Below are 27,390 nucleotides of genomic sequence, written 5' to 3'. Positions count from 1 at the left end.
ATTTTTGTGACCCAAGTTATGAGGATTAGACCTCATTTCTTTCTCTGCATTTTTCTTTTCCTCTTTTCTTTTCCTTTTCTTTTTCTTTTTTTCTTCTTTCCTTTTTCTTTCTTCTTCTTCCTTCCCCTCCCGCGCGACCCAGCCTCCCTTTCCCCCATGCATTTTTTCCTCAGCCCAGCCCACTGTCGTCGCGCCGCCGTGACCGTCACTGCCCACCCCATTTGGTTCCCCAGCCGCCGGCGACGCTACCCCTCCGATCTCAACTCCATTCGCACTGCCGTTAGCCACCACGAACCCACTGAAGCCGCGGCATTCTTTTCGCCGCTGCGCCGTCGTCGCACCACCATTGGCAACCATCTTCACACCACTTCATCCTCGACCTCTTGGCAACCCATTGGACCCAACCCCAGCTCCGATCCACCACCGGTGAAGCTCCACCATCTACATTTCCGATTTGGGTATTTTGGTCTTCTACCGCCCATTGCGCCGCCACCCACGGCCAACCTTCACTACCACTAGCTTCACCGACCTCCTTAGGCCCTACCCTATCATTTTTGGGTCTTCATTTGTCTTCATTTGAAAGTGGGTATTTGTGACCTACGGCCACAGTGTATTTTGCACTGTACGTTGCTCAGACGTCATTTCTTGCAGCTTCGTGATCCATCGGAAATTGCTATATAGCGCTGTAAGTATTTTCTAAAGAATTCTTGTAAATTTAATGTATTTTTGCACTAACACATTTCATTGTATTTAACTGTTGATTGGATTTGCAGACTGAGTCCGAGGAGTATGGGGGTCGGATGGTTTGGTGAATGGAGTTGTTTAGTTGGATTTGATTGGATTGGTAATTGTTGGTTTGGATATTGTGTTGGTTCATGTAGATTGCATTTGGCACGCATGATCATGTTTGTAAAGGAAAACTGGGTTTTCGTGTATTGCATTCATGTTCATGTGTTTATGAAAACTGGGTTTTCATGTGAGTATGAAATTTGGGTGCGTGTGTATCACGACCCCAAACCGAGATTGGGCATTATCTCGGTGGAGCTCCTCTGGTTACTCGGGAGCGGAATATACTGAGTAACGTCCCCTGGATTGTCGCCGGGCGACAATGGGATCGGACGAGAGATTCGTGCAGACTCCGTGGTCCTTCTGCTGGCGGGGACTAGAGGATGTCTGGCCACGTACGCTCTGGGCGCGGAACTGGGCATTGCTCGTTGCGTAGTGTGGGTGTTTGTCCCTGTACGCGCCGGGCGCGGAACTAAGCACCGCTACGAAGCCAGGACGTGCGGATGGTCCATAGGTGAGGCCATGGTGCATAGGGTAATAACGGATTAATTGGCTATTTTCTGGAAAAATAGTGTGTGTTGGATTTTGTGTAAATCATTTTTTGGGAAAATATTTTATGGATTATTTTTGGGCCAAATGGGATTTTGGCATGTGTTGGAAAATTATCATTTTCGGAGAAAATGATGTTTTGAGGAAAAATGCATATTTCATCATATGCATGCATGTTGGTTGCATTAAATGCATTTTATTCTTGAGGATTATTTGGGTTATACTTACTTGCGAGACCATTTTGTGGTAACGCAGATTTTGATGTAGATGAGGAGGAGGATGGCGAGCCTGAGGAGACGGCTCCGCCCGAGGAGTGATCTGGGATCACTCGTTTGTTTATTTGAAAACTATTGTAATATATTTTTATGGATGACTGTATAACTGCTATTCAAATTTTTACTGATGTTTGATTGTAAATAAATTCTGGTACTTAGTTGACTATCCGCTGCGTTATTTTATTTGTACACTATTGCATGTACACACACCGGCACTTCGTTGGGATGTGTGATCGTGTTGTCACCATCCTGGCGTCTCGATCCCTGTATATTTATATAAGGGGGATTGGGGGCGCCACAAAATTCACAAGACACAATCCACACAATCCACAAAGCACTTGGAAAATCATTTAACACATATAAAGGAATAATTAAATCATACTTAAAGTAGTTCTCACATGCATAAATCATACCAGGAAACTTAGGAAAATGATTTATTATGTTTACTGTTTTAGGAAAAAATATGTGTAGATTGATTCCACTGGAGTAGGATGTCTCATACTTCTTAGCAGTGTGGGGGCTTGAAGATGAAGAAAAACAGTTACTGCCCTTGTTGGCAGAGGGTGGTTCAGTTGGCCCTGGGTTAGATCCCTCAGGGAATTTCATACCCGAGGCTAAGGAAGAAGACCCAAAGACTTCCTTGATTTGCTCGGATGTAAAAGAGCATCTGCTCTTGAAAATGCTCTGCAAATCCTCTCTTACTTTTTCAATAGAGATCTTTCCTAAGTAACCAGTTTGAAACCACTTGTGTAAGACCTCAGATAACCGAGCTGAAAACCACATGATTACGCACTTAAGCAATCCAAGTGGCATTATTATATTAAGGCTCTCATTTATAGAAGTCTCTGCTGCAATTCATGGCTGCAGTTGTTGCTAATAATGAGAAATACCTGTTAGAAACTGGACAAAGGGTCAAATGATGGCAATATGAAAAACATTCATAAATAACTTCTTGATGACAAGTATTGAGAGGAAACTTTTGGAATTCATTCTTCAATTTCTTGAAAGGCAAACTGTTTGTTCACTTCCAACAAGAAAGACTCAAGTTCCTTGCAAAGATTCTCCAGAAATATGCACAATGATATACCATTTTGAGAAGGGAATTTTATCCGGATATATTTTCTAAATTTGAAAAACAGCTTAAATCTGAATCTGAAGGAGAAACAGAGGGAATGAGAAAATGAATACAAAAAGGAAAAAAAATCTCACCAAAAAAAAAAAGAAAAAAACTGCATTCTTTTAGTCTACATTCACTTCATGTTTAATGTTCAAGAACTGAACATAAAAGTAAAAGAAAAGAGAGACCTAAACTATAAGTTTTCTTTTCCCAATATGGAAATTGAAAGAGAATGATCGTGCAATCTCCAAAGCTAGATGAAAAAATAATGAGCTATCAACAAGCACGATTCTTTTCCCTTGAATTTTTTCCAGGAGCTGCTTTAAAAAAAAAAAACACAAACATAGACCCCCAATAATACGGTTGTTTCATAAAATTCCATAGCAAATATTTTCTTAGGAAACAAATGAAGCTTGAGGAAACCCAATAGATAAATGTGATGCTTTCCGGTTTTCTGCAACTTAATTTCGTTTTCATGGCACTAATTTGACTTTATCATGAAAAATTCGGGTTGGCCATTTCTAAGTTCCAATAGATCAGGAAAACTTAGAAAGAGAAAAAATCGAAAGATTTATATGGTAATCACAATATTACTTGAAGAAATAACGTTAAACAATTTTGGAAGGAGACAGAGCTTACGCTGAATCTTCATTCTAGACTCACCAAGACAGAAGTACTGATTCTATTATCAGATTTTGAACAGACTGTATCCTGTTACGACCCAAGGACAGTGTGAGAGCATTAGCATTGGCAATGGGATGAAAGACGATGGCAACATGGACTATTGACGGAGAGAGGGTGCTTGCGGGCTAAAAAAGACAAAAGATCAAATGCTGGGAGCTTTCGGGAGAAGAAAGAAAAAATGAGGGAAATGGGCGACTTCGGGTAGGACTAAGCTCCAACTCTGACGGAGTCGGAATAGTCATTTCCAACCTCCGACTCCGATTGGGGTCGGAGGCCAAAATGTGCTCTGACTTTGAATCCAAAGGGAGTCGGAGTTCGACTTCGATCGGTGGTCGGACCTCAGAGCCCAACTCAAAGCAGCTCATAGGATTCGGTGATTATAGTTTACTTCCATATTCAAAAATCAAACAAAAACATGCAAAAAAAATCCAAGCAGAAATAGAAAATGTATCTCATGTTATAAAAGGAAAAAAAATGTATGGATTAAAGGAGAGAGGGGGAGAGAGAGAGAGGGGATCAAAATGTTAGAAAAATAAAACTTCCCAAGGCTTGGCAGCCTTGGCCTCAGACTCGAAGTGGTGCTCCTCGTCTGTGGCGCCCTCGACCCCCACGTGTTATTTTTATGGAGTTTGTGACACCGGGATGATGACCACACGGATCACGCACCCCAATAACTCTGATGCTCAAAGTGTACAACATACATAAAATGTACAGTAATTTTTGCAGCGGTGAAAATTAAAGGGTCTTTCTTTATTAAGTACCAGAATTGTTCATAAAACAGCAAAATAACTTTACAAATATTTTACAGTCTTCCGTCAGATAATTTAAAGAAAGCAAATAACATAATGGAAACAAGTCCCAAAACGCTGAACAACAAAACAGCGACTTAAGCTTCTGGCAGAGTCGGTCCTTCAGGTACATACTCGGGCTCTGCGTCAAATTCTACGGCACCATAAAACGGAACCGTAGGGTAAACACCACTATGAGATTATGACATCTCAGCAAGTAATTAACCAGAATAACACCCAAGAGATTTAAAACATATCTATACAACACGTGTTTCCATGCGGACAAATAACAAATTACATTTCTTTCCCAAAAATATCATTTGTATTACTATACCTCGAAAATCCCATTTTTGTGTCCCATTCATATTTATTAAAAATTTACGCATGCACCACTGTCTCCCCTATGGACCGTCCGCACATCCTGGCTCTCTTCGTCACATCACGGGTAACGTCCGTGCATGAGACTTCGTAATGAGCGATGCTCAGTTCCGCGCCCAGCGCGTACATGGCCAAGCATCCTCTAACCTCGCCAGCCAAAGGTCACGGAGTCGGTACGAGAGTGTTACCGTCTCGTCCGTTCCCGTCGTCGCCCTGCGACAACTCAGGGGATGTCACGTCAGTCTGTTACGCTTCCGAGTGACCAGAGAAGCTCCACCGAGATAATGCCCCATCTCGGCTTGGGGTCGTGAAACATACGCACTCACGCAACAGTAACAATATGCAACAGACTTTGTGACGTTACCACATAATTTTAACAAAATGATAATTTATGCTTTTCAACAGTTTATTAGAATACACATTTAAATAATTCATTTTACAAGTTCTCAATAAATGCCGAAAACATAATTTCATAAATACATGCATAGTCCCATCCGCTAATCCGGCCTAAGGCCCATTTTTTTCACAATACCATTTAAGGCCCAACACTTCAACAAATACAATACATTTCCAACAACCAACAATGTACAATTTAAACAACAGTTTATAAAAGCCAATAAATACAACAATTTATTTATAAAATTGAGAAATTACAAATAATATTTAAATAAATAGAAAATTACATACACACGATGAAATTGATAAAAATTTGGAAGATCACGCGAAAGGAAGTGCAGCCAACAGTGGCGACGGCGTCACACGGCTGAAACCGTTTCTCTCAACTCACGGTTTTGAACAACACCGATGAAAAACTTAACAACAAATCCCAACCAAAATACAAGATTTGGAAGCACAAGAGTTCGGCAACCTCACAACAACTCACGGATTCAAAACCCAGAAATTTTCCGAGAAATTGTTCTCGGATCACACCAAAAATCCCGATTAATTTAACACAAACAACACCAAACACACACCCATGGAGATCCCTAAACCAAGAGAAGCCGTGACCTATTTATAGGCCAAAAATGGCGGTTCGTATGGCGTGCGTGTCGCACGGTGGAGGAAGGAAATAACGGCAGCATGCCGTGGAGGAAAAGAGATCCTCTTGCGGACGCGTGGCACGGCGGCACTCACGGAAGCCATGCCCGACGCCACCGAGGAGCTTGCGGAAATGGTAGCGACCGTGCGATGCCACGGGTTTGATGGCAACCTTCGGGGTGCATGCCGAACGACACGAGTAGGTGGAGGTGGCTCACGGCTGGGATTTACTCCGGTAGTAGCTGCGTGGAGATCGGCAGCAGCTGCGAGGAGAAGAAACCGCAGAAGAAAGGAGAAGGAAGGAGAAGAATCGGGAAGGAGAAGATGCAGAGTGCGGCGCGAGAAGGAAATAAGATGGAGCTAGGGCTCCATCCAAAACGACGCCGTTTCTGCAATGAGTGGCTGAGCACTCACGGGCCGCACGGCTGGGCCGTGTTCCGCACAGGCCTGGGCCCCCCCCTTTTGCTGGGCTGGGCCGGTTTTCGGGTCACACATACACACACACACACCCACGGCCCACAGAGAAAAACACACACAAAGCCCAATAAAAATCAAGCAAAGCCTAAATAAACACAAGTCCAAAAATAAAAAGCAATAAAAATAAAATTCTCTAAATTAAAATAAAATACTAAAATAAATAACATATTTAATTAATACAATAAAATAACACTTAGAATAATAAGGATAAAATCAAGTGAAACTAGAGATCTCACATCGTCAGACTCGAAGAAGTGAAGAACGGCGTGAGAGTCTGAGACCAAAGGAAGAAGTGAGAAACAGAGAAAGAGGTCTCGTAGGGTATGGGGAAAATAAATTAGGGATGTATTATTAAATGTATTATATATGAGTCGGAGTCGGAATCGGCAGTTCGGAGTCTTGTTCAACTCCGAACTCCGACTATTTTTACCCTCTAATTCCGACTCCGACGGAGTCAGAATTGGAGTGGATGTTTGCCAGAGTCAGAGTCAGAGTCAGAGTCAGAGTCTTCGGAGTTTTTGCCCACCCCTAATTTGGGGTAGTAGAAAGAGAAAAAAAAATGAGGGAAAAAGAGAGATGAAGGTAGATGAAATAATAAAATATATATTTTTAGTGTGAACAATAACTCGCTATATTTGGAGAGGGTCTAAGATTTACTGTAGCTAAATTGTTGAGTTTTGGACTTTTGGCTAGTCCAATGTGAAGGTTTTTTCTTATATATAGTTAAAATTTAGACTTGCAATGGCATTTGGCTAGGCCATTGTCAACGCTCTTAAAAACCTCCAAACTATCTGCTTTTTGTGTGGACAGGAGGGAGATGCTCCTCCTTCTCCCTCTCATTCTCTTCTTTTTCTATCTATACACTTTATTTAAAAAGTTAGTTCTCTTTTCCTAATTGTTTTATTTTCTCCAAGGTCGAAAAAAGTAGACTTGTAGTTTTCCAACATTTGAGATATGTGCGGCACGAGAAGGCTTCTAGGCCGTAAATCATTCGGAGAGAAGTGATAGTTTTGCAAACACACACCGCATGGGCCTAACGCACTGCCAACAGCCACACATGGGCCTCATGCACCACTCCTTCCGAGAGCTTTTCTCACCACACGTGTTGAATCAATGGACTCGCCACCTTCAAATCCTTTAGATTTGACTGTTCTGGCTGCAAAGAGACAGGCGCGTGGCACCACGCAGTATCAAAGATTTTGAAGTCTACTTGAGTGGGTCCAAACTATAATCCGTCCATTTTTGTCTCTATCTTACTATTTTTCTTATTGATTTCCTTACTGCTTTTATCAAATTTTGCTAGGATACTCTTATATGTAAAGAGTTTAGTAAAATATTTGAACTATTGGCACCTAAAGATCACCATCTCCTCTTTAGTCCCTTGGCAGTCTCTCTCCGCCACAACCCACAAGCCCCACTTTTTTTTACTTTTGCTCCCGGTGCGAGAATCACATGTACTTCTTTAGGATAGTATGGAGTTTTGCGACAACGTATAACACAATAGAGTTTGGATAGTGTTGTCCTATTTGGCCACATGATCGTGAAGATGAGACAATAGACTTCCCCAACAACCACTTCAAAATTAAATGTAGTCACTACAATCACTATAGCTTACGGCTATGGAACTACAATTCCAGTCTCGAATTGTTTAAAAATCGTCACTTTGTACAGTTTCCTCCTAGCAGGAAAGGGTAGGAAATATTTATTTGTTTCTTGGACCTATTTCCTTTTCTTTTTATATAGTGATGCATTAGTTAAGAAATGGTATTTATCGGGATCTTTATATCCTTTATTCATGTATTTCTATATCCCTTAATTATAATATATCATATATCGAGCTAGCAAAAAAAAAAAAAAAGTAAAAAAAAAAAAAGAAGAAGAAGAAGAAAGAACGATGCTTGATCCTTGGTGCTTATTGTCGATTATTCTGAGGTGTTGACTTGAGGTGAATTCCGCGATATCTGTTGTTTGGTTTACGCTATTACATTTACTGCCAATATTGCATTATTTCGAAAATATCAGATTGATATATTCCATCACGAACATGTGGAGTTGGAGAAATTAATGAATGATGAATCTCCTCGCGGCCATGACAAATTGACAAGTAGTAATTATGGACTCTGGTTCTATAGGTACTTGTAATCCTTTTAAAATTAGTCCCATTTGAGAGACATGTACTGCATCGATGAACACAATGCTTGTGGTAGACGTAAATGCCATCACCCGCTTTAATCCAATCTAACAGGGGGGCTTAAGATACGATCAAAGTGGGTGGTCATGAATCTTAGGGGTTGGTTCATGTGGTATTAGCTTTGATATTGGTGGCATGTTTTCTCTAAGTTTATAAAATAATAAACGAGTAATGTTAGATAGAGTTATTGAATTTACAAATTTTGCACACTGCATTTAAAAAAAATAGAATCTACTATTAAAAAAAGAGTAATACTACTTATCATCTCTTTAACCATAATTCTCCTACTATTTCATAACGTGATATTAAATGATTAAAAACTATTTATTATGTCTTTCTTGTAAATCAATTATTTAATGTCATATTAAGAAATGTTGAGAGGACGATAATAACAAGAATGATAAATATATATATATATATTTTTTAAAATATTTTTTATATAGATTTTATATTTATTTACTTTTATTTTAATAAGAGAACATAACAGTTACATGCTTATATTGCATTTAGCATTTTTCGTAACAAAAACACTCTTGACAATGTCAAGATCAGTCTGTGTACATAACTCTTGGTCTTTATATAACATTTCTGCCAAGGAAATTAAATCCATAGATGTTCTTTCAGCCACTGACAACGGAGGGCTGTCAACATCAATTTGGTCATAGCACAAAATTACTCCAAAGTTTCACATTGTTTGACTTTACCCATCATATTAATTTAGAAAAAAAGAGCAATCAGACAGATAATAAAGAATAATTCTACCGTATTAAGTTATTAACAGTAATGTGGCTGCGTTGTGTATTTTCTTTCACCAAAGTCTCTCCTCTTTAAAGGTCGTTTTACACCAACAGTAACTACGACCTCGCTCAAATTTTTAAAGACCATGGCTCTTCACATAAATCATATGCTCATGATCAGTGCTCACCTTTATATTCGATCCATTCCTTCCTCCACATATTTGACCTAAAAATGGAGACCTGGTTCATCATCATCCTCATCTCCTTCTTTTCGGCTCTTCTCTGCCATCTAATCTTCAAGAAAATCTCTGAAAACGGCCAGCAGCAGCTTCCTCCAGGACCCCTCACCATCCCTGTCTTTGGCAACTTGTTATGGCTCCGCAAGTCCTTCTCTGACCTCGAGCCCATCCTTCGCAACCTCCACGCCCAGTATGGCCCCATAGTCACACTCCGTATCGGCTTCCGACCCAACATCTTTGTCGCCGACCGTTCGATTGCCCACCAAGCCCTCGTTCAGAAAGGCGCAGTCTTCGCTGACCGCCCCCCCGCTTTCCCCACCACCAAGATCTTCTCCAGCAACCAGCAGAGCATCAACACCGCCTTCTATGGCCAGATATGGCGCCTCCTCCGCCGCAATCTTACCTCCGAGATCCTCCACCCTACGCGCGTCAAGTCATACACTCGTGCACGCTCGTGGGTCTTGGACATCCTCCTGGACAACCTTATGCGTGAGGCGGACCTTGTCTTCGTGGTCGACCATTTTCAATACGCCATGTTTTGCCTGTTGGTTCTGATGTGTTTCGGGGACAAGCTCAGCGAGACCCAGATTAAAGAAATCGAAGTTGTCCAGCGTCGCCAGCTTTTGGCACTCTACAGCTATAAACTACTCAACATCTTTCCAAGGATTGGAATGATATTGTTCCGTAAGCATTGGGACGAGTTGTTCAACCTTCGTAGAGATCAGGAGGCCATACTAGTGCCTTTGATAGAAGTGAGGAAGAGAGTGAAGCAAGAAAGACTAAGCAGGGCAAAAGTTCAGGCCGACGTCCTCTTGGAAGACAAAGATGATGAGGAGTCCGTGGTATCGTACGTGGAAACGTTGCTGGATTTGGAGTTGCCGGAGGAAAAAAGAAAGCTTGACATGGGCGAAATAGTCAGTTTGTGCTCGGAGTTTCTCAACGCGGGCACGGATACTACGTCCACGGCGTTGCAGTGGATTATGGCAAATATTGTGAAATATCCGCATGTCCAAGAGAGGCTTTACGAAGAGATTAAAGGTGTTGTTGGTGTCCTTGATGGTGAGATCAAGAAGGTGAAGGAGGAGGATTTGCATAAGATGTCGTATTTGAAGGCTGTGGTTTTGGAGGGTTTAAGGCGGCACCCACCTGCACATGGTGTGTTGCCGCATGCGGTGACAGAGGATGTAGTTTTGGAGGGCTACTTGGTGCCCAAGAATGCCAATTTGAATTTCATGGTTGCCGAGATGGGTTGGGACCCCAAGGTTTGGGAGGATCCCATGGCGTTCAAGCCGGAGAGATTCTTGAGCGGCAATGATGGCGGAGTGGGGGAAGTACCGTTTGATATAACGGGAAGTAGAGAGATTAAGATGATGCCGTTTGGGGCAGGGAGGAGGATTTGTCCAGCTTTTGGTTTGGCAATGCTTCATTTGGAGTATTTTGTGGCCAATTTGGTATGGAAATTTGAGTGGAAAGCCGTGGATGGAGACGAGGTTGATTTGTCAGAGAAAGAAGAGTTCACTACAGTGATGAAACATCCATTGAAAGCCCATCTATCTCCTCGGGTTTTGATTGGATAGACTGATTATCTTATATTATCGTGTAGGGCTTCATAAATCTTTTGGTAAGATGTGACGATCAATTGCCGACTAGACATGGTTTGAATTTGGGTAATGAGATATTTTTAAGTATTTTGTGAACAGTAATAAAAATTTAATAAAAAAATAATTATAAAATATTAAATAGTAATTAAAAGTAGATTAAAAATAATAAAATATTCTGAAATAATAGTATTTATTAATGAATGGATGCCTAAGTGTTTGTAATTTCTGTCTCTTTGTTTGTATCATTATTGGATGAACTCGTGATAATTTACTATATATAAGTACCTATCTCTGTCAGTACTACGCATTTCTAGTTGGAAACAACAATTTTTTATTTTCATGTCCTTTTTATATTCTCTTTTTTTAAACACACTTTGTTTTGAAAAAGAAAAAAAAAATAGTAAACACAAAGCATATTACGATCGAAGCGATATGCTAAGATTTAGGGAGCTAAGGGAACATCCAATAACAATAAGTTGCTTCTTGCAAGAGGCTACAAGGATGACGATAATCAATCCAAGGCTCGAAAAGTCAGAATCAAATTCAGAATAAAAAAAAAATGACAGATCGGATAATTCAATAAATTAAATCAATCATTCATGACAATTTTGAATAGGATATTTTAATATTAATAAAAGTATTCGAAATCATATTTGATTTAGATTCATGACAATTTTGAATTGGATATTTTAACATTAACAAAGGTATTCAAAATCATATTTGATTTCGATTCATGACAATTTTGAATCGAATATTTTAATATTAATAAAAAGTATTCAAAATCATATTTAAGGTAATTCAAACATTTTATATAATGTATAAAAGAGTAAAATAAAAGTTTATTTACTAGCTTCAATAAAAATATAATATGAATCTAAATAATTTTAATATGTAATTTATGAATTTAACATATGGCAAATGTAATATTTTATGCACAACCATGAATTTAATATAAAATACTAATTCATCTCCTTTATTTTTTGTTCAACTAAAAAGAAATAAAGAACTACATGTTTTATTTTTTAAGTTTTTATTGAATACAATAATGAAGAAGTTAATATATGCTTAATTCTATCATATTTTTGTAGAAAAAATAAAAATAAAAAATTCAATTGTTAGACAACTTAAGATAAATATAGTTTTGAATCGGTTGGAATCAAGTCAAATCAATCTAAAATCGGCTTGAATATGTCTAAATCAATCAATTAAAGCGGTTTAGTGAACGATTTAAAATCTTCACTAAAATCGGTTCAGTTTCTTACCGATTCAATTTGAATTGGCTTGAATCAAATCATTTTTTCAAGTTTTGTATAAAATTATTGTAAGAGTTATTTAATTCTCAAATCTAAATATAGAATATATTATTTATATATAAGATTTATTTGTAAAAAAATTATTATAATATTTAGTTTATAAAATTTAAAATTTACCGTATAAATTAAATTAAATAAACTGATCATGCTCTAAAGTTTAGACATTTGCTAAAGGTCTGTGACCTAATTGGCATGACTTCAACCTCTAAAAGGAAGGTTTAGAGTTCAAAACTCCCCTCCTCACTTAAAAAAAAAAAAAAAAAAAAGTTTAGACACCCACTCGATAATGGTAATGCTTTAAATTAGAATATTGCTATTTATAAACTCTACACACCACACACTATGCATTACAAATTTTTTTATTTTTTATTTTATTTTATTGTTTTTAAAATAATTAAATTTTTTTACTCATTATTTATATAACACACAATTGATGAGAGAGAGAAAAAAAAATTGGTGCTTGATGTGTGAGGTTTATTAATAGAAGTTTTCTTTAAATTAACGATCACTTCGATTAATCGAAATTCAAACGGGAGGCAATGTTGAGGTGTGATCTTGGGTGGATTGCTCCACGTAGTGCCAAAAAGAGAGATGCACACGTCATCATCTTCACAGACTGTGTGACCCTGACCTCCTCCCAAGCACATCTCTATACATGAGCTTGTTTTGTATACAGATAGAGAGAGAGAGAAAGAGACAGAAAGCCACAGATCTTAGATTCTACGGACACAGAAAAGGTTTGCAAATTTTGTTGGTAGATAGAGAAGGAAAAAGTCAGGTTTTGTAAAGGGAGATTTAGGCAAAGACTGCACGATTTATTACTATTGTTATTGTTTGTCTGAGACTAGAAGAGATGGAGGAGGCAAAGGCGTTGGCTCAACAACACCAACAGCAGCAGCAACAGCAACAACAACAAATGATATTGCAACACCAGCAACAGCAGCAGCAGCAGCAGCAGCAGCAGCAACAGCAACAGAAATTCCTGCTTTACCAACAGCTTCAAAAACAGCAGCAACAACAGCAACAGCAGCAACAACAAGCGGCGGCCATTTCTCGTTTCCCATCAAACATCGACGCGCACCTGCGTCCGATCCGACCCACGAATCTCGCACCAAACCCCAACAATCCTAACGTCCCCATCAACAATATCCCTAATTTGCAACAAAACCCTAACAATCCGGCCACTCAGCAGCAACAATCGCAGCAGCAACAACAGCAGCAGCAGCAGCAGCAAAATAGGGCGATCAGGCCACCATTAAACCAGACGGAGTTCCAAATGGCGTACCAGGACGCCTGGAGAGTGTGCCACCCGGACTTCAAGCGCCCCTTCGCTTCACTCGAAGACGCCTGCGAAAGGTTCTTTTTTTTTTTTTAAGGGTTTATGTGCTTTCGGTTAATTGGTTTTGTGAAATGTGAAATTGTGCGACTTTCTTTGTGTTGCTTTGAATTTGGTGAGAATGAGTTAACTGGATTTTGCATTTACTTGCAGAGAATTTTAATTGCTCCATATTCTTTGTTTCAGTGTGATAATATATTTTGCCACAATTGGCTGCTTTTGTTGTATACTCTCATTCCGATTGGTGGAAGAGAATTTCTAATGAACGAGTACAAATCCCATCCCAGAACCATACAAAGATACTACTAATTACATCAATTCAGAATCTATAAGCACCCTATTAGAAACAAAATCCGGATAAGAATGCCACCATTGACATGTATCTTCTATCCATTTAGCATGTTGAGCTAGTAGGTGTGCTGCCTCATTCCCTTGCCTTCCCACATGAATGACATCAACCATCTGAAAACAGTGTAATAAACGCTGAACCTCCATTATCAAAGGCCCCTGAGATGTAAAATTTCTGCTTTGAGAATTTATGGCTTCAGCAATCGTCAGAGTCCCCTTCCAGTTGTAACTTTGTAAATCCCATGTGTAAAGTCATCTGTAACCCTCTTAATGCTGCTAAAGCTTCAATATCATCCACTGAATAATCCCCAACTTCCTTCCTACTTGAAGCAAACAAAACAGTCCCTTTTTCATCTCTAAGTATTATCCCCACTCCAGCATTACCCATCTCCCTAAAGAGAGCTCCATCAAAATTCAGTTTTACATAGTCAACAGTTGGCAATTTCCATGAAAAAATCTTTTCTTTTCTCACCACTGCTCCAGCATGCTTTATAAAATTAAAGCTAGCTACATACTCAACACAATGATCAACACATACTTCTATGGAGCCATTTGTTGTCTCAAATAAGCTTTGGTTTCTAAACTTCCACACACCCCAAGCAATTGTAATAAATAATGGAACCAAATTTATTTTCCATAAGATTCCACACTAATCCATCAAAGCATGTTGCAGTAGAGAAAAAAGAAAACAATTGGCTACAATGAGATCGCCAAATCTGAGTTACCTTTGAGCATAAACAAAAAGCATGAAGCTGATCCTCAAATTCAGCATTGCAAATTCCACATAAACCTTCTGTCAAAACACCCCTCTTCAACAGGATTAGCTTTGTGGGTAGACTATTTCAGCTAGCCCTCCATGCAAAATTCTTGACCTTTGGAGGAAGATCCAAATGCCACAATTTTTTCCAGAAAGTTGAACACCTTCCAGATTCCAAACTATCCCTCTGATTTGATTGTGAATGAAGGCCCAAACCAAAATGATAACCAGATTTGACAGTGTATTTTCCACTCTTATTTTCTCCCCAAACAAATTTATCCACAGCCCAAAAATGCAAGGGAGTTTTTAAAATGGAAACTGGCACATCAGGTGAAAAAACTGTTTGTATCAAATCACCATGCCACTGCTTAGCTTGTGCATCAAATAACGAACTCACTGAAGCATCTGAAGGCGGTAAATTAGAGCATGGAACCCCAAGAGGCATAAATCCATCGATCAGACCACACATTAATACTTTCCCCACACCCTATTCTCCAATAACACCCTTTTTTTAAAATTTCCTTTGCAGTACATAAACTCCTCCAAACATAAGAGGAATTAACACGAATATCAGATTGTAAAAAAGAAGTCTGGGAAATACCTTGCTTTCAATGCCTTTGCCACCAATGAATCTGGATTGGTCACGATTCTCCATCCTTGCTTTGCAAGAAGTGCTTGATTAAATAATTCCAAATCCCGAAATCCCATACCTCCATGCATTTTAGAAGTGCACAATTTATTCCAACTAAGCCAATGCATTTTACATTCTGATTCTCTGTCCCCACCAAAAACGAGCAAACGAATGTTCCAATTCTTTACACAACACTTTGGGCAGCTTGAAACAACTCATAGTAAAAGCAGGAAGAGCTTGGGCCACATCTTTAATCAATATCTCTCTGTCTGCTTGTGATAACAATTTTTCTTTCCACCCCTGTAGTTTATTCCATATACGATACTTAAGTCTTGAAAAGTTGCTGTTTTGGAGCGCCCCACAAAAGATGGTAGTCCCAAATAACGATTATGTGCTTGAATAGAGGCCACATGCCATATATCCTTTATAGCTTCCACTTCTGCAAAATTCACATTTCTGCTTAGCAGTAGTTCAGTTTTTCCCAGATTTAATTGCTGTCCTGAAGCCCCTTCATAAATTTGTAACAACCTCATAAGAGCTTTGCAAAACAATAAACTATCATCAGCGAAGAACAGATGGCTAATAACAGGTGCAGCATTACAAATTTTAATCCTCGTTATAACCTTCCTCTCCTCTGCACGGCATCCTGTATAAGAGCAGATAATCCTTCCGCACACAAGACAAACAAGTTGGGTGATAAAGGATCTCCTTGTCGTATACCCTGTGAGGGAACAATTGATGAAGAAGGCACACCATTTATTAAAATCTGATAAGAAACTGAAGAGATACATGACAAAACCAACGCTATCCATTTTGAATCAAACCCCAATTTGACCAACACCCTTTCAAGGAACTTCCACTCCACCCTATCGTAAGCCTTACTCATGTCCAATTTAATTGACATAACACCTGATTTCCCCCTCCTTCGCCGTTTTATGGGATGTACAGCCTCATGCAAGTACAATATTATCAGTAATAATTCTTCCTGGTACAAAAGCTGATTGGCTAGAGGAGATAATACTTGCAAAAAAATTTTCAACCTATTAGCAATCATCTTAGAAATTATCTTATAGACCACATTGCATAAACCAATAGGTCGAAAATCTTTTAACTTTTTTAGGCTTGTTTTTCTTTGGAATAAGCACAATAAAAGTATCATTCATCTCTTTCGGAATTATCCCATGATGCAAAATAGAGAAAACTGTATTGCTAACCTTTCTTCCCACTATGTGCCAATATTTCTGAAAAAAGATCGGCGACATCCCATCGGGGCCTGGTGCTTTCATAGGTTGCATTTGGAATGAGGCTTCTTTAACTTCCTCAACAGAATAGGGCTACCTACGTACAAACTTAATTATTTTGTGAAGTGATGTGTGCGAATTTTTCGGACTGCTCTCTTGTTTTAGATTCCTGGTACTGACTAATTATTAGATAGCCCCAAATTACGGACACATGGTACTTCCTTCTATCACAAAATGCAATGTCAATTAAAATTGGTGCTTATGTAAGGAATTTAGTTATCACGTCATCCATGCTCTGAAGGTACCAAATGGTACTTTGTGCTTATCTTGACATGTGAGCATTGGGTCTGCTGAATGTTTTGCCTGGCATGATTTAAATGGGTTACTGGAGATTTCAATGTATCTTGCAGCTAGGGAATTCACTCTGTTGTTGGATTTTCTATATCGTGAATAGCTGGAAATATGTTGCTTCCATTCTTTTCTGATAAGTAGATCTGTTGTTTCCATAATAGAGACAGAAACAGAGTAGTTGCATTTTGTGTAAAGTAGCCAAGATATTATGTTTCCCATTTTTGGGTCGGTGAGTACAACAATTTACATATATGAGGAAGAAACAAAATTCGTATCATCTGACATAGGCCACTTTAATATGAATAAAGAGTGAGTGTGGTTTGCTTCCATTTCATGTTGATACATGTGACAGAGTGAGAATTGGAAAGCTTTGTGAACTTGGTTGTCCCAAATATGTGAGGAAAATTTAGATACAAACTGAATTATAATTTTGGTGCTTGGAGAAATGTGCCATATGATGTTGAACTGTTTGTTTTGTTTTGGACTGCACAACCATGTCATCTATACTCCTATAGGATATGTGTTGGTTTGATTTGTAACTATGATTAAGCAAAAAGAAAAAACACAAAGAAAAAGTAAAGCAGAAAATGCAAAAAGCAATTGCCATTTTGTTGCTTGAATGGAAGGTGGGATTAGTTTTCTTAAGTTTTTATTTGGAACACTTGGTGGTGCAGCTGGAATTAATAGTTAACAGCTAACATGTGCACATTGGTGTGACAAACTTTTGCCAAAGAATGCGTGTAACAATGTCAACAACGGCATTGATTTCCTATTATAAAGTGAACTGAAGAATGTTTCTTGTTTCTTTTCCTCCAAAGAATGGGCATGAATGTTTGTGTTTTCTCTTGGTATTTCAGTCTATATCACTCTGTGAGATTTGGGGATTTTTCTTTCTTCAATTTTGAATGGACTAAAGGTAGTACCTTTTGTCCTAATTTTTCTCTACATGATGTTGTGCTTGTGAAGCTGGCTGAATGACATGAAAATTATGTGGTAACACATTTGAAAGATTGTAAATGCTGTACAATTAATGTGTTTAGTTCTGAAGTAGCATGTCAAGTGCCCTGCTCGATATGGTTTTCCCTCTAACTCAATTCAGGGGCCTGGTTTTCCCCCTTTGAGCATATTTCGTTTGATTTTATTGGGAAGAGTTTATGTACCCTTTGCATGGTTGTTATATATTATATATATATATATATATTCTCTCTCAATGAGACTACCACACTATTTTTTGCAATTATAGATGCATCTAGTGTAAAGGCTCATGTTTGAATTGCACCATTTTCTTCGTGGGTGTAAGAATTTTTTGTTTTAATTAGGTTTAATCATGGATTTTGGAATTGTAAGATTGTTCATGATTATTTCTCATGTCGTGCTATATACTTCCAGAATACAAATAGAGGATTCATGACATACTAATGTGAATTTTATAATTTCATGCATATAAACTTTCGAAAGGCTTTCTACCGTCAAAAGCTGACATCTCTGGGGCAATTTTATTTTAATTTATTCTAAATTGAAGCTATGTTTGTTTATTAGTTGAACACTGATAGTAAGTAGAAGTATAGATGAGACTAGAGATATCTGTAATTGTTAGTCCGAACTTCCATATATTAGCAATTTGTGCTGGAAAAAAAAAAAAAAAACCTGTGGGTGCTTCATTGGTCAATTAAATATTTCCTTCTTCATCTTCCATTGCTACCCTTGGTGTTTCTAGTTGCTCTACTGAAACTGGCAATGATCATTCTGTGGCCTTGGTTTTTTATGACGAATTAGGTACCTTGAGGTAGATACTTAAGGAGAAACCAATGTATGGAAAAATATATCTTTGTTGCAACAAACATAGAAAGCTATATGGCAAAGCTAATGCGCTACAAGACCGCTGTCCTTGTTGACATATCATATAAATAATTTGAGTGGTTTTCTTTTTGAAATGCAAGTTATCCAGAGTAAGTTATCCAGACTCATTTGGTGCTATTTTAGTCATATTTTGTTCTGTTAATGGAAAAGAACATCTTATCAGATGCCTATATATATAGTATTTCCACCACATAAATACTGCATCAAACATCATAAGCATGCTCTCATTTTATTAATAGTTATGAGTGAGATTGGAAAATAAAAAACATTGCCTGCTTAAAGTCCATTGTGTAGATTTATGTATTTAGGTGCTCTTTGATAGATGGTGTTAAAACTGCACATCATATATGTAACTTAGACGGCCACATATTTTGTTTTCTGGACATATATCTGCTTGCCTAAAGAACACAATCACCTCCTCTACAATCTTATTATATATATATTCCATTTCTTCCTTTTGGTTTCTCATGACAGGTTGCGGTCATGTCTCAAGAAGATACTTTCTTAAAACTATTTTGTTTTGGATGGGCATATAAATGAACTTTAAGGGGCAATAACTTAGTCTCTTTTTTGGCAAAGCTGAAGAGATGCAGGATTAAGATACACGGAGAGATCCACTTAATGTTTTCATTCGGTTGAAAGTCTATTTCAGTCTTGTAATTGAAGCTCTTGTTTTTGTCATCGTTCATGTTCCATACTCACCTGGCCCAAAACTCCAAACCACCCCCCGCCCCGCGGTTAAAGTTGGCATACTCCAAAAAGATGGGGCATGCTTCTCATATGAATCATTCCAAATGAGCAAGTTATAACTGGATATCGAGGGGTTTTTTTTCATTATTTGAACAATGATCATTTGAATTTGTTTAACTCCACAGGATATCTTATTCTCAGCTTTCTTAAAATCTATGCAGATTGCTGCCTTATCATGTGGTGGCAGACTATGAAGCAGAAGAGGATGATAAGATCCTCGATTCTGACACCACAGGCCAGATGCCCTCTCGATCCCAACAGTGGGATCATAACATTGCTGCCAAAGTTGCAGAGTTCACAGCAACATTTGAGAAGCAGGCCCTTGCCTTCAACATAATATCCCGTAAACGAGCTCTGGGGGAATTTCGATCTGAAGAGAGATTGATGATTGAGCAGGCTCTTCTCCAAGAGGAGAAGCGAGCCATCCTGGAAGTAAAAGCAGAGATAGAATCCAGAGAGAAGGCTGGTCGTGAGGCTCATGAAGCTAAATTGCGAATGGCAGCCATGGTTCAGGCAGAGCAAGCTCGAGCTGAATCACAGGCTCATGCAGAAATGATGGCTCGAGGTGCAATACGAGCAAGTGCACTTGGGTCCCAGGGCAATGACGTCGCAATTGGTCATGACATGGGGGAGCATGAGCAAGGTGGTAATGTAGATGAGATGATAAATGGATGGGGAAACAATAATCAGAGGGATGAGAAGGAACCATCTGAAGATTTCTTGAACGATGAAGAGACTGAAAATGGAGAAGCAGGCATGCAGGATGGGTGGAGAGAAGTTGGGGAATTTGATTTGAATACTAGATGAACCTTGACTGGGTAGTAGTGGAAATCACTGCAACATGCATTAAACTTTGAAGGTGAAGTGTATCAGCTATATGCAACATTACTTGGGGTTGAAGTCTTTGCTCAATCATGGTAGTTGATATATGGTGATATATTCAGAGGAATGCAACATTGAAATCTTCTGCTCACAGAAAGGAGAAAGGAGGGTGGGGGGCGCAGAGAAAGGTTGCTATGTGAGATGATGTTTATCTGAGTAGGTTGGAAGATGATCGCATTTATGGCTTGGTCTATCTAGTAAAGCTAAATCATAGTGCCACACTTTGGTACTATGAGAATAATGTTTTTTTATTTTTATTTTATGTCCTTTTTTTTATCATCTGTTGACAAAACTGGTTGCAGGTTGCAATTAAACATGGAGTTGAGATTTGTTCAGCAAAAGCATCCATTTCTAAAATTCATTACTGAAACGATCTGTATGCAGGTAAAGAGTATTTCTTTCCTTTTGTGGGATTCCCTCAGCACATACATTTCCAGAATGCAAAACCAAACCACAATCAATTTCCATGGTACAATTAATGAATTGAGTATGGACTAACCTTTAGCCAAAGTCTTGGAGGTCTTGATGGAGATTTGATGATCTTGGTGTGGGATATTCATTAGCTCTGCCAATCTCTCCCGTTTTCGGAAAAGTTATAAACAGTCGTTTGTTTCCCTTTGATGTACATGTTATATGCTATACTCCTAGTTCATTTAAGGGCCTGTTTGGGGTTGCATTAAAACATTCTCAATTGATCTTTTAAAATGCATATAAATCTAAATATGTAAATTTTTGTCCAAAAATCAGACCAAATGGATCATGTGAAACTCCTCTATTTTACATTCATCTGTAGTAAATCCGCTACATATAGCAGATACTGTTCATCCTATAAACAATTTTTATTATTTATATGTCATCATTTCCTTTTACTTTGATTTTCACCATCTAAGAGCATCCCCATCCGGTTCCTTAAAATTTTTCCTAAATTTTAGCTAAAAAGGACACTTTTTATAATTTTATCTTAAATTTTACTCATCTTTATAAAACTTTCTACATCTCATTTTCTCTATTCTATTAAAATAATATTCTTCTATTCTTTCTTTATTACTTTTTTCTCACTTTTATTTCCATTTTTAACTACTAACTATTTTGTCTTATTCTCTTATTTTCAAATATCACATTTTATAAATACTTATACGATTTTTTTTCTAGATACAGTCTTATTTTTCAATTCAATATCGATATTAAAAATAATAATTTTTTAAATATGTGCATTTTTCGCTTATTGATGGTAAATATTTTGCAGAATAGTATAACGGTAACATTTTGAATTCGCTATGATTAGTACACATGCTTTGTCATTTATCTAACGGTAACTTTTTTTGTCTCTTCTCCAACGGTAACTTTTTTTGTCTTTTTTTCAACGTTAACATTTTGTGTCTTATATGTAACGGTAACTTTTTTCTCTATAAATACGCATTTTGCTTGCATTCACATTCTCAAAAATCCAAGTCTCATCTCTAACTCCTTTCATCAAATGGCTCGTTCTTTGTTTCGTAAATTACTTACATACTTGTCATCTGATGATGAGCTGGATGCTGTTATTAATGCCGAGGCTGATGAAGAGTCATCGAGACATCATGGCAATCGCCAACGTCGTAAGTTTATTCGGCGTGATCATATTCAAGGGCATGAGCGCCTTTTTTGTGACTATTTCGCAGAAAATCCAGTATATCCCTCCAATCTATTTCGAAGGAGATTTCGGATGAGTCGTCCCTTATTTCTCCGTATCCTAAATGAGGTAGAGGCTTACGAGCCCTACTTCGTCTAGAGAAGAGATAATGCCGGAAGACTTGGTTTATCTTCTATGCAAAAGATAACCGCAGCACTTAGAATGCTGGCCTATGGGGTTACTGGAGATTTTATAGATGAATACATACGTATTGGAGAAAGCACCGCAATGGAGAGCTTCAAAAAATTTTGCAAGACAATCGTAATTGTTTTTTCAGATGAATATTTGTGATCTCCAAATGCCAATGATATTGCTCGCTTGCTTGTTGGTGAACAACGGGGATTCCCAGGAATGTTAGGAAGTATTGATTGCATGCATTGGAAGTGGAAAAATTGTCCCGCTGCCTAGAAAGGTATGTACTCTGGCCACATCTGTGAACCAACTATTATTTTAGAAGCAGTTGTTTCATATGATCTCTGGATATGGCATGCATTTTTTGGTATGTCCGGTTCACATAACGATATTAATGTGCTAGAGAGATCTTTTATTTTCACGGAACTTGCCCAAGGGCGTGCTCCACTAGTCAATTACACAATCAATGGCAACGACTTCACTATGGGGTACTACCTTGCCGATGGTATTTATCCCAAGTGGTCAACGTTTGTCAAGACGATTCCATCACCCCAAGGGAATAAGAAAAAAAACTTTGCCACAGCACAAGAATCTGCAAGAAAAGATGTCGAGCGTGCCTTCGGGGTACTTCAACAACGATTTGCAATCGTTCGTGGACCTTCTCGATTATTCAAAGTCAATGACCTAACAAATATAATGAAAGCATGTGTTATTCTACATAAAATGATCATTGAGGACGGACGTGATGATAGTCAGGGTTTGAACATGGAGTATGATCAACTTGATGATGATCTTCCAGAATTGTCGCGCAATCCAACTAACGAGTTTATCAACTTCATTCAGCGCCATCATGAAATTAGAGACAGCTCGGCACATCATCAACTACAAGCAGATTTAATTGAACATCACTGGCAATTATATTCCCAACAATAGAAGAAAAGGTTGTATTAGATTCTCTATTTTATTATTAGTAACGACGGTGTATGAAAGTTTCTAAAATTTCCATTCCAAAAAACATGTTTGGTTCAAGAACATGCTCAAAAGTTATTGTAATATTTTCATTATCTGTAATAGTTTAAGGATTTGTAATGTCAAGTTTCAATCAAGCAACTTCGTTCCATGTTAGACTAAAACTCAACGACCACGTTTTCCATTTTCTTAATAAAACTTTACAAATATACAAATTATATAATACAATAAATGCAGAAAAGTGCCACAAGCGAGTGGTACATAATATACATAGTAGGATTAATACTGAATAAAGGTTTAGTTACAAACAATAACAAATGCCTCAATCTGAGGATGCATTGCGTCGCGCCAATATCTCTCTTTGAAGTTGCTGGAAATATACTTGCTGAACTTCATTTAACGTACTGACATCGAGCAACATTATGCGCTCCTCTCTCTCCAACCGGGCGATTTCCAGTTTCTCCGCCTCCAACCTTAATCTCTCGTCCTCTTGTCTAGATTTATTTCCCTCCATTTCTCGTTCATATGCCATCTTCTCAGCCTTGAGTCGGAAAAATTCTTTCTCTTGAGCACGTGACTCCTCTAGGAGACTATATCTTTTCTTGCTGAGCTCCACAAGCTCATCTGAGGCCCTGCCTTGGGCCTTACGTTTTCCTTTCTCAGCTTTTCTCCTTATTGGCCTATCCAATTCGATGACATCATTACTTTCCAGATTCTCGCCCTCTGTACCACCCACTGAATCAATGGGTGAATTAGTTGCCACTGCTGATGTACGCGAATATGTAGGGGACATCGTCGACCTTCGCTTTGTCCCGTCCTTTGTGCAACGCTGATTCCATTTCGGCTGGTCCTTCAATAGCTACCAACAATGCTCAAACTGAAAAGTCGTTTTCTCAAGCGATTGGTACATGACCTTCGCTTTCTCAAACTTCAAATTCAAAATGAAAATCAAATAGTTAACCACCCTATTAAAGATAAAGGAAACATAATACTAGCTTTATAATGATATTTAAGTGTTGTCAATAGTAAATAAGTGGATGCTTATACCTTGTCTTGCTCAGTCATGCCACTTTGATTCAGGCCTTCAACTTGAGTGAGTTTAGCACAAAATTTGTTCGTCGCCTTTTGAATGGTAGACCACCGATGTATTAAGGACCCAACACTCCGCTCATTTGTACTTTCTTTATAATCATTGAAGTATTGACTAACTTTTTCCCAAAGTTGGGCATGTTTTTGGTTCGTTCCTTGGATGGCATCAATGCTAGTATTCAGCCATGCGGAGACAAGTAACTTGTCTTCTTCGAGGGTGAAGTTTGCACCCCTAGCTGATTTTCTTTGAGAGGGAGGCTGTACTTGGGCAGGGGTGGAGAGTCATCCAAAGTCATGGGATGTTTACCTTGACCAATATAAATGTGGTCAAGTTCAGGCTCCTGAGTCAGGAGGCTGGTGAAGAACATATTTCCATGCTCTTCTGAGTCCATATCTAAAAATTTTTAAACATGGAAATGTGGTACACATATTAGAAAATTTTTAACTACATTTACAAGTGATTTTGGTAGCTGGCTCAGGAATCCTATGGCAACGTATGACCACACTTGGCACCCTCCCTCGCATGGCTGCAACAATCGGTTGCCACTATTTATTGGCCATTCGGGTTACCATGCCATGGAGGTGTGTGCGAAAGTGTTCCATCACCATTTTTAGATTTTTTCATCATCACAGCCGAGAGGTTAAGACAACTCAAATCCAATAACATAATTAGTTTGCAAACGTTTTTATTAGAGCATTCTCATCCACTTTCCTAAACACTTGTGTGTTTTAAATATGGCTCAGAATGGTTTACAGAATTTACCTCATGTGTGAGACATGAGCCCAACATCAAATGACTACAAAACCTTACCCAAACCCCACGTGCTTTTTGTGAAAAATATTACAAACTGCAAAATGATCATTCGGGTGAGGATTATCTTGCCATCACAATGGGGCCCACTAACACTTATGAATTACCCCACTAAACACCATCATCATAGCCTAATAGTAGACATGCAGCCCCCTCCCTCCCCCACAAGTAATAATTATTCATCAGTACCAAACACTGCAAAGGTCCCAATAGCACAGACCAATTCACAGCCGAGGAGTTAGAGAAGGAAAATCCAATACTAAGCAGCAAGCAAAATGCAAAAGAACATAAAAACAGATACGCATTTTGTCAAACCAACAGAGCTCAGTCCATGAGAACAATAATTAAAGAAACCACATTGGCTCAAACCAACCAACACAAGGCACAAACAAGTCCAAACTGGTTGACTTGAATAACTTATTTTACTGCTTCAAACAAGTCCAAACACAGACTACATTGATAATAACTTCTCACGTTATTACCAAACTGCTTCAAAACCAAAAAGGCCTCATAATAAGCTTTATATCATCAACTGAACATATAGATCAACCAACTCAGAAAAGTTAAGCTCTCTATACGTTAGTCCAAATCAAAATACTTCACATTTAGAAATGAAGTTAAAAATGAAGTTCCTCTTAGTCCGAATCAAAATACTTCACAAACATGCTCAAAAATTCTGATGAATACAACATCAAACATGTTCTTAACTTTACATCATTTGAATTGCACAAAAAATATGTTTTCACCCAATAATTTCAACTTCGTTCAACTATACGAGAATGCTGCAAACAGAGTATTCCATTTGAAAACTAAAAGCCAACAAAACCAAGCAAGACTCGTCAAACTCAAAGAAATCTAATCTGGACAGATCTGAAGAGAATCGCAAAAGGAAATAAAGCAAAAAATTATCATAAGAAAAAACAAATTCCATGGAAACAACGAGTGAAAATAGAAATTAGAGAGGATATTACTTGAAGAACTGAAACCCAGATGGGGAAATGGGTTTCAGAGAATGTAATCAACCTATTAAAAATCCTCAGCCAAACAAGAAAAACTACATCAAGAGGAGATAATGATTCATGATTTCGCACAGCTTTTGAGCTCAATGGGTTTTGACAAAACCTCTCGCAAACGATATGTGCGACCCGCTTCTGCGAAAACAAAAATAGAAAAGTTGCTTGAGATTGGAAGATGAACAGATGGAATCTTACCTATGAACGAAGGTAGGCGCGAACGATTTTGGTAGTTGCTGTGAATTGAGAGGAAGAGAGGAACGCGGGACCAACGGCAACAGATTTAGGGTTCGTGCGATTGGGGATGTACAGTGGTTCCCCAAATATGGGGAATGACTGTGGATCCCCTAAAACAAATCCCTATTTAGGGAATGGGATGGGAGCCTCGTTTTGAATTTCCCCTAAATTTGATCTTCAAATTTTGGGAATAAAAGCACTTTACGTATCCGGATGGGAATGCTCTAAGCAAATTATTTTTATTATTTGTCATCTAAAACACTTCTATTTCATTCTCTTCCACAAAATATATTGAAAATATTTTTGCAATATGTTCCGATTTTTTCATATTTTTTATTTTATTTTTAATTCTTATTTGACTTATATATTTTTATTTTGAAAAGATACAAGGATGTTGCAAATTTATTGATAGTTAAAGGAAATATTAAAAAATAATAAAAAAATATTATTTGAATGATATGAAGAAAAAATAGATAAATTGATGTATAGTATATTGTAAAAGTCATTAGCTAAAATAGAAAATGAAATCTTGACGATGTATTATAGAAAATAAGATAGAAAAACCACTAGGAGTGCTCTTAGGTATCATAAAAAGTACTTAAACAGCCTCAAAAGAAAATTGGATTTTTTGGTTGTTACATATTAAAGTATTTTTCAATCTAAAAAAAATGCTACAAGGTACATTTCGGGAAATATTGTGTTTTTTCAGATAATGCAAAACATAATTCAAACTTTAAATAAGACTATTAATGTGCAAAAATATCCATACAACATTAAGATAATTGCAGCTTTATCCTATGAATATTGAGCATAATTGTATTGCTATTTCACTTATGCATCATTGAAAGAGGTTTCTTTTCATTATACTTAATGAAAATCCTATTAGACTATTTTCATTATTTTCTGATTATAAAATTTGATTTCTATCAAGAATATAGATAATATTTCATCATCAGTCTTTTTTTATATTGTTTCCAAATAAATATAACATATTTGAAAGTATTTAGATTAATTACCAAACATTAAATAATTTTTTAATAATAGAGTTTCATAAGCCCAAGACTAAAAACTATATTACCTTCCGCAATCCAAAACATACACTTACCCAACCATATATAGATGTGACATTATCTATAGG

The 27,390-nt window shown here is 37.8% G+C and overlaps 3 protein-coding genes and 1 pseudogene across 7 annotated transcripts; 3 read left to right on the top strand and 1 right to left on the bottom strand.

The window, feature by feature from the left end:
* The first annotated feature begins 8,789 nt into the window (after positions 1 to 8,789).
* On the top strand, positions 8,790 to 10,908 carry LOC121257921 (cytochrome P450 89A2-like). The gene has a single exon (XM_041159192.1). It carries the CDS (start codon positions 9,253 to 9,255, stop codon positions 10,834 to 10,836), a length of 1,584 nt encoding a protein of 527 aa, XP_041015126.1. The 5' UTR covers positions 8,790 to 9,252; the 3' UTR covers positions 10,837 to 10,908.
* A 1,799-nt stretch (positions 10,909 to 12,707) lies between these two features.
* On the top strand, positions 12,708 to 20,489 carry LOC121257787 (vacuolar protein-sorting-associated protein 36-like). The gene is made up of 2 exons (XM_041159022.1): positions 12,708 to 13,529; positions 19,609 to 20,489. Exons 1-2 carry the CDS (start codon positions 13,027 to 13,029, stop codon positions 20,252 to 20,254), a joined length of 1,149 nt encoding a protein of 382 aa, XP_041014956.1. The 5' UTR covers positions 12,708 to 13,026; the 3' UTR covers positions 20,255 to 20,489.
* A 980-nt stretch (positions 20,490 to 21,469) lies between these two features.
* On the top strand, positions 21,470 to 23,066 carry LOC121258638 (annotated as a pseudogene).
* Positions 23,067 to 23,313: 247 nt separating this feature from the next.
* On the bottom strand, positions 23,314 to 24,436 carry LOC121257048. 5 transcript variants are annotated; one of them, XM_041157916.1, is made up of 2 exons: positions 24,150 to 24,436; positions 23,314 to 23,979 (listed from the first exon to the last, which is right to left on the bottom strand). In XM_041157916.1, exon 2 carries the CDS (start codon positions 23,893 to 23,895, stop codon positions 23,425 to 23,427), a length of 471 nt encoding a protein of 156 aa, XP_041013850.1. In that variant the 5' UTR covers positions 23,896 to 23,979; positions 24,150 to 24,436; the 3' UTR covers positions 23,314 to 23,424. The 5 variants fall into 5 exon arrangements, with proteins under 5 accessions (XP_041013850.1, XP_041013847.1, XP_041013846.1 ...); XM_041157913.1 differs by having other exon boundaries at positions 23,314 to 24,030; positions 24,150 to 24,435; XM_041157912.1 differs by having other exon boundaries at positions 23,314 to 24,024; positions 24,150 to 24,435.
* Positions 24,437 to 27,390: the final 2,954 nt, after the last annotated feature.

Source organism: Juglans microcarpa x Juglans regia, chromosome 3S (genome assembly GCF_004785595.1).
Source record: "Juglans microcarpa x Juglans regia isolate MS1-56 chromosome 3S, Jm3101_v1.0, whole genome shotgun sequence".
Lineage (NCBI taxonomy): Eukaryota > Viridiplantae > Streptophyta > Magnoliopsida > Fagales > Juglandaceae > Juglans > Juglans microcarpa x Juglans regia.
Note: the sequence above shows the minus strand (reverse complement) of the source record. Positions and strands in the feature narration are given on the sequence as shown.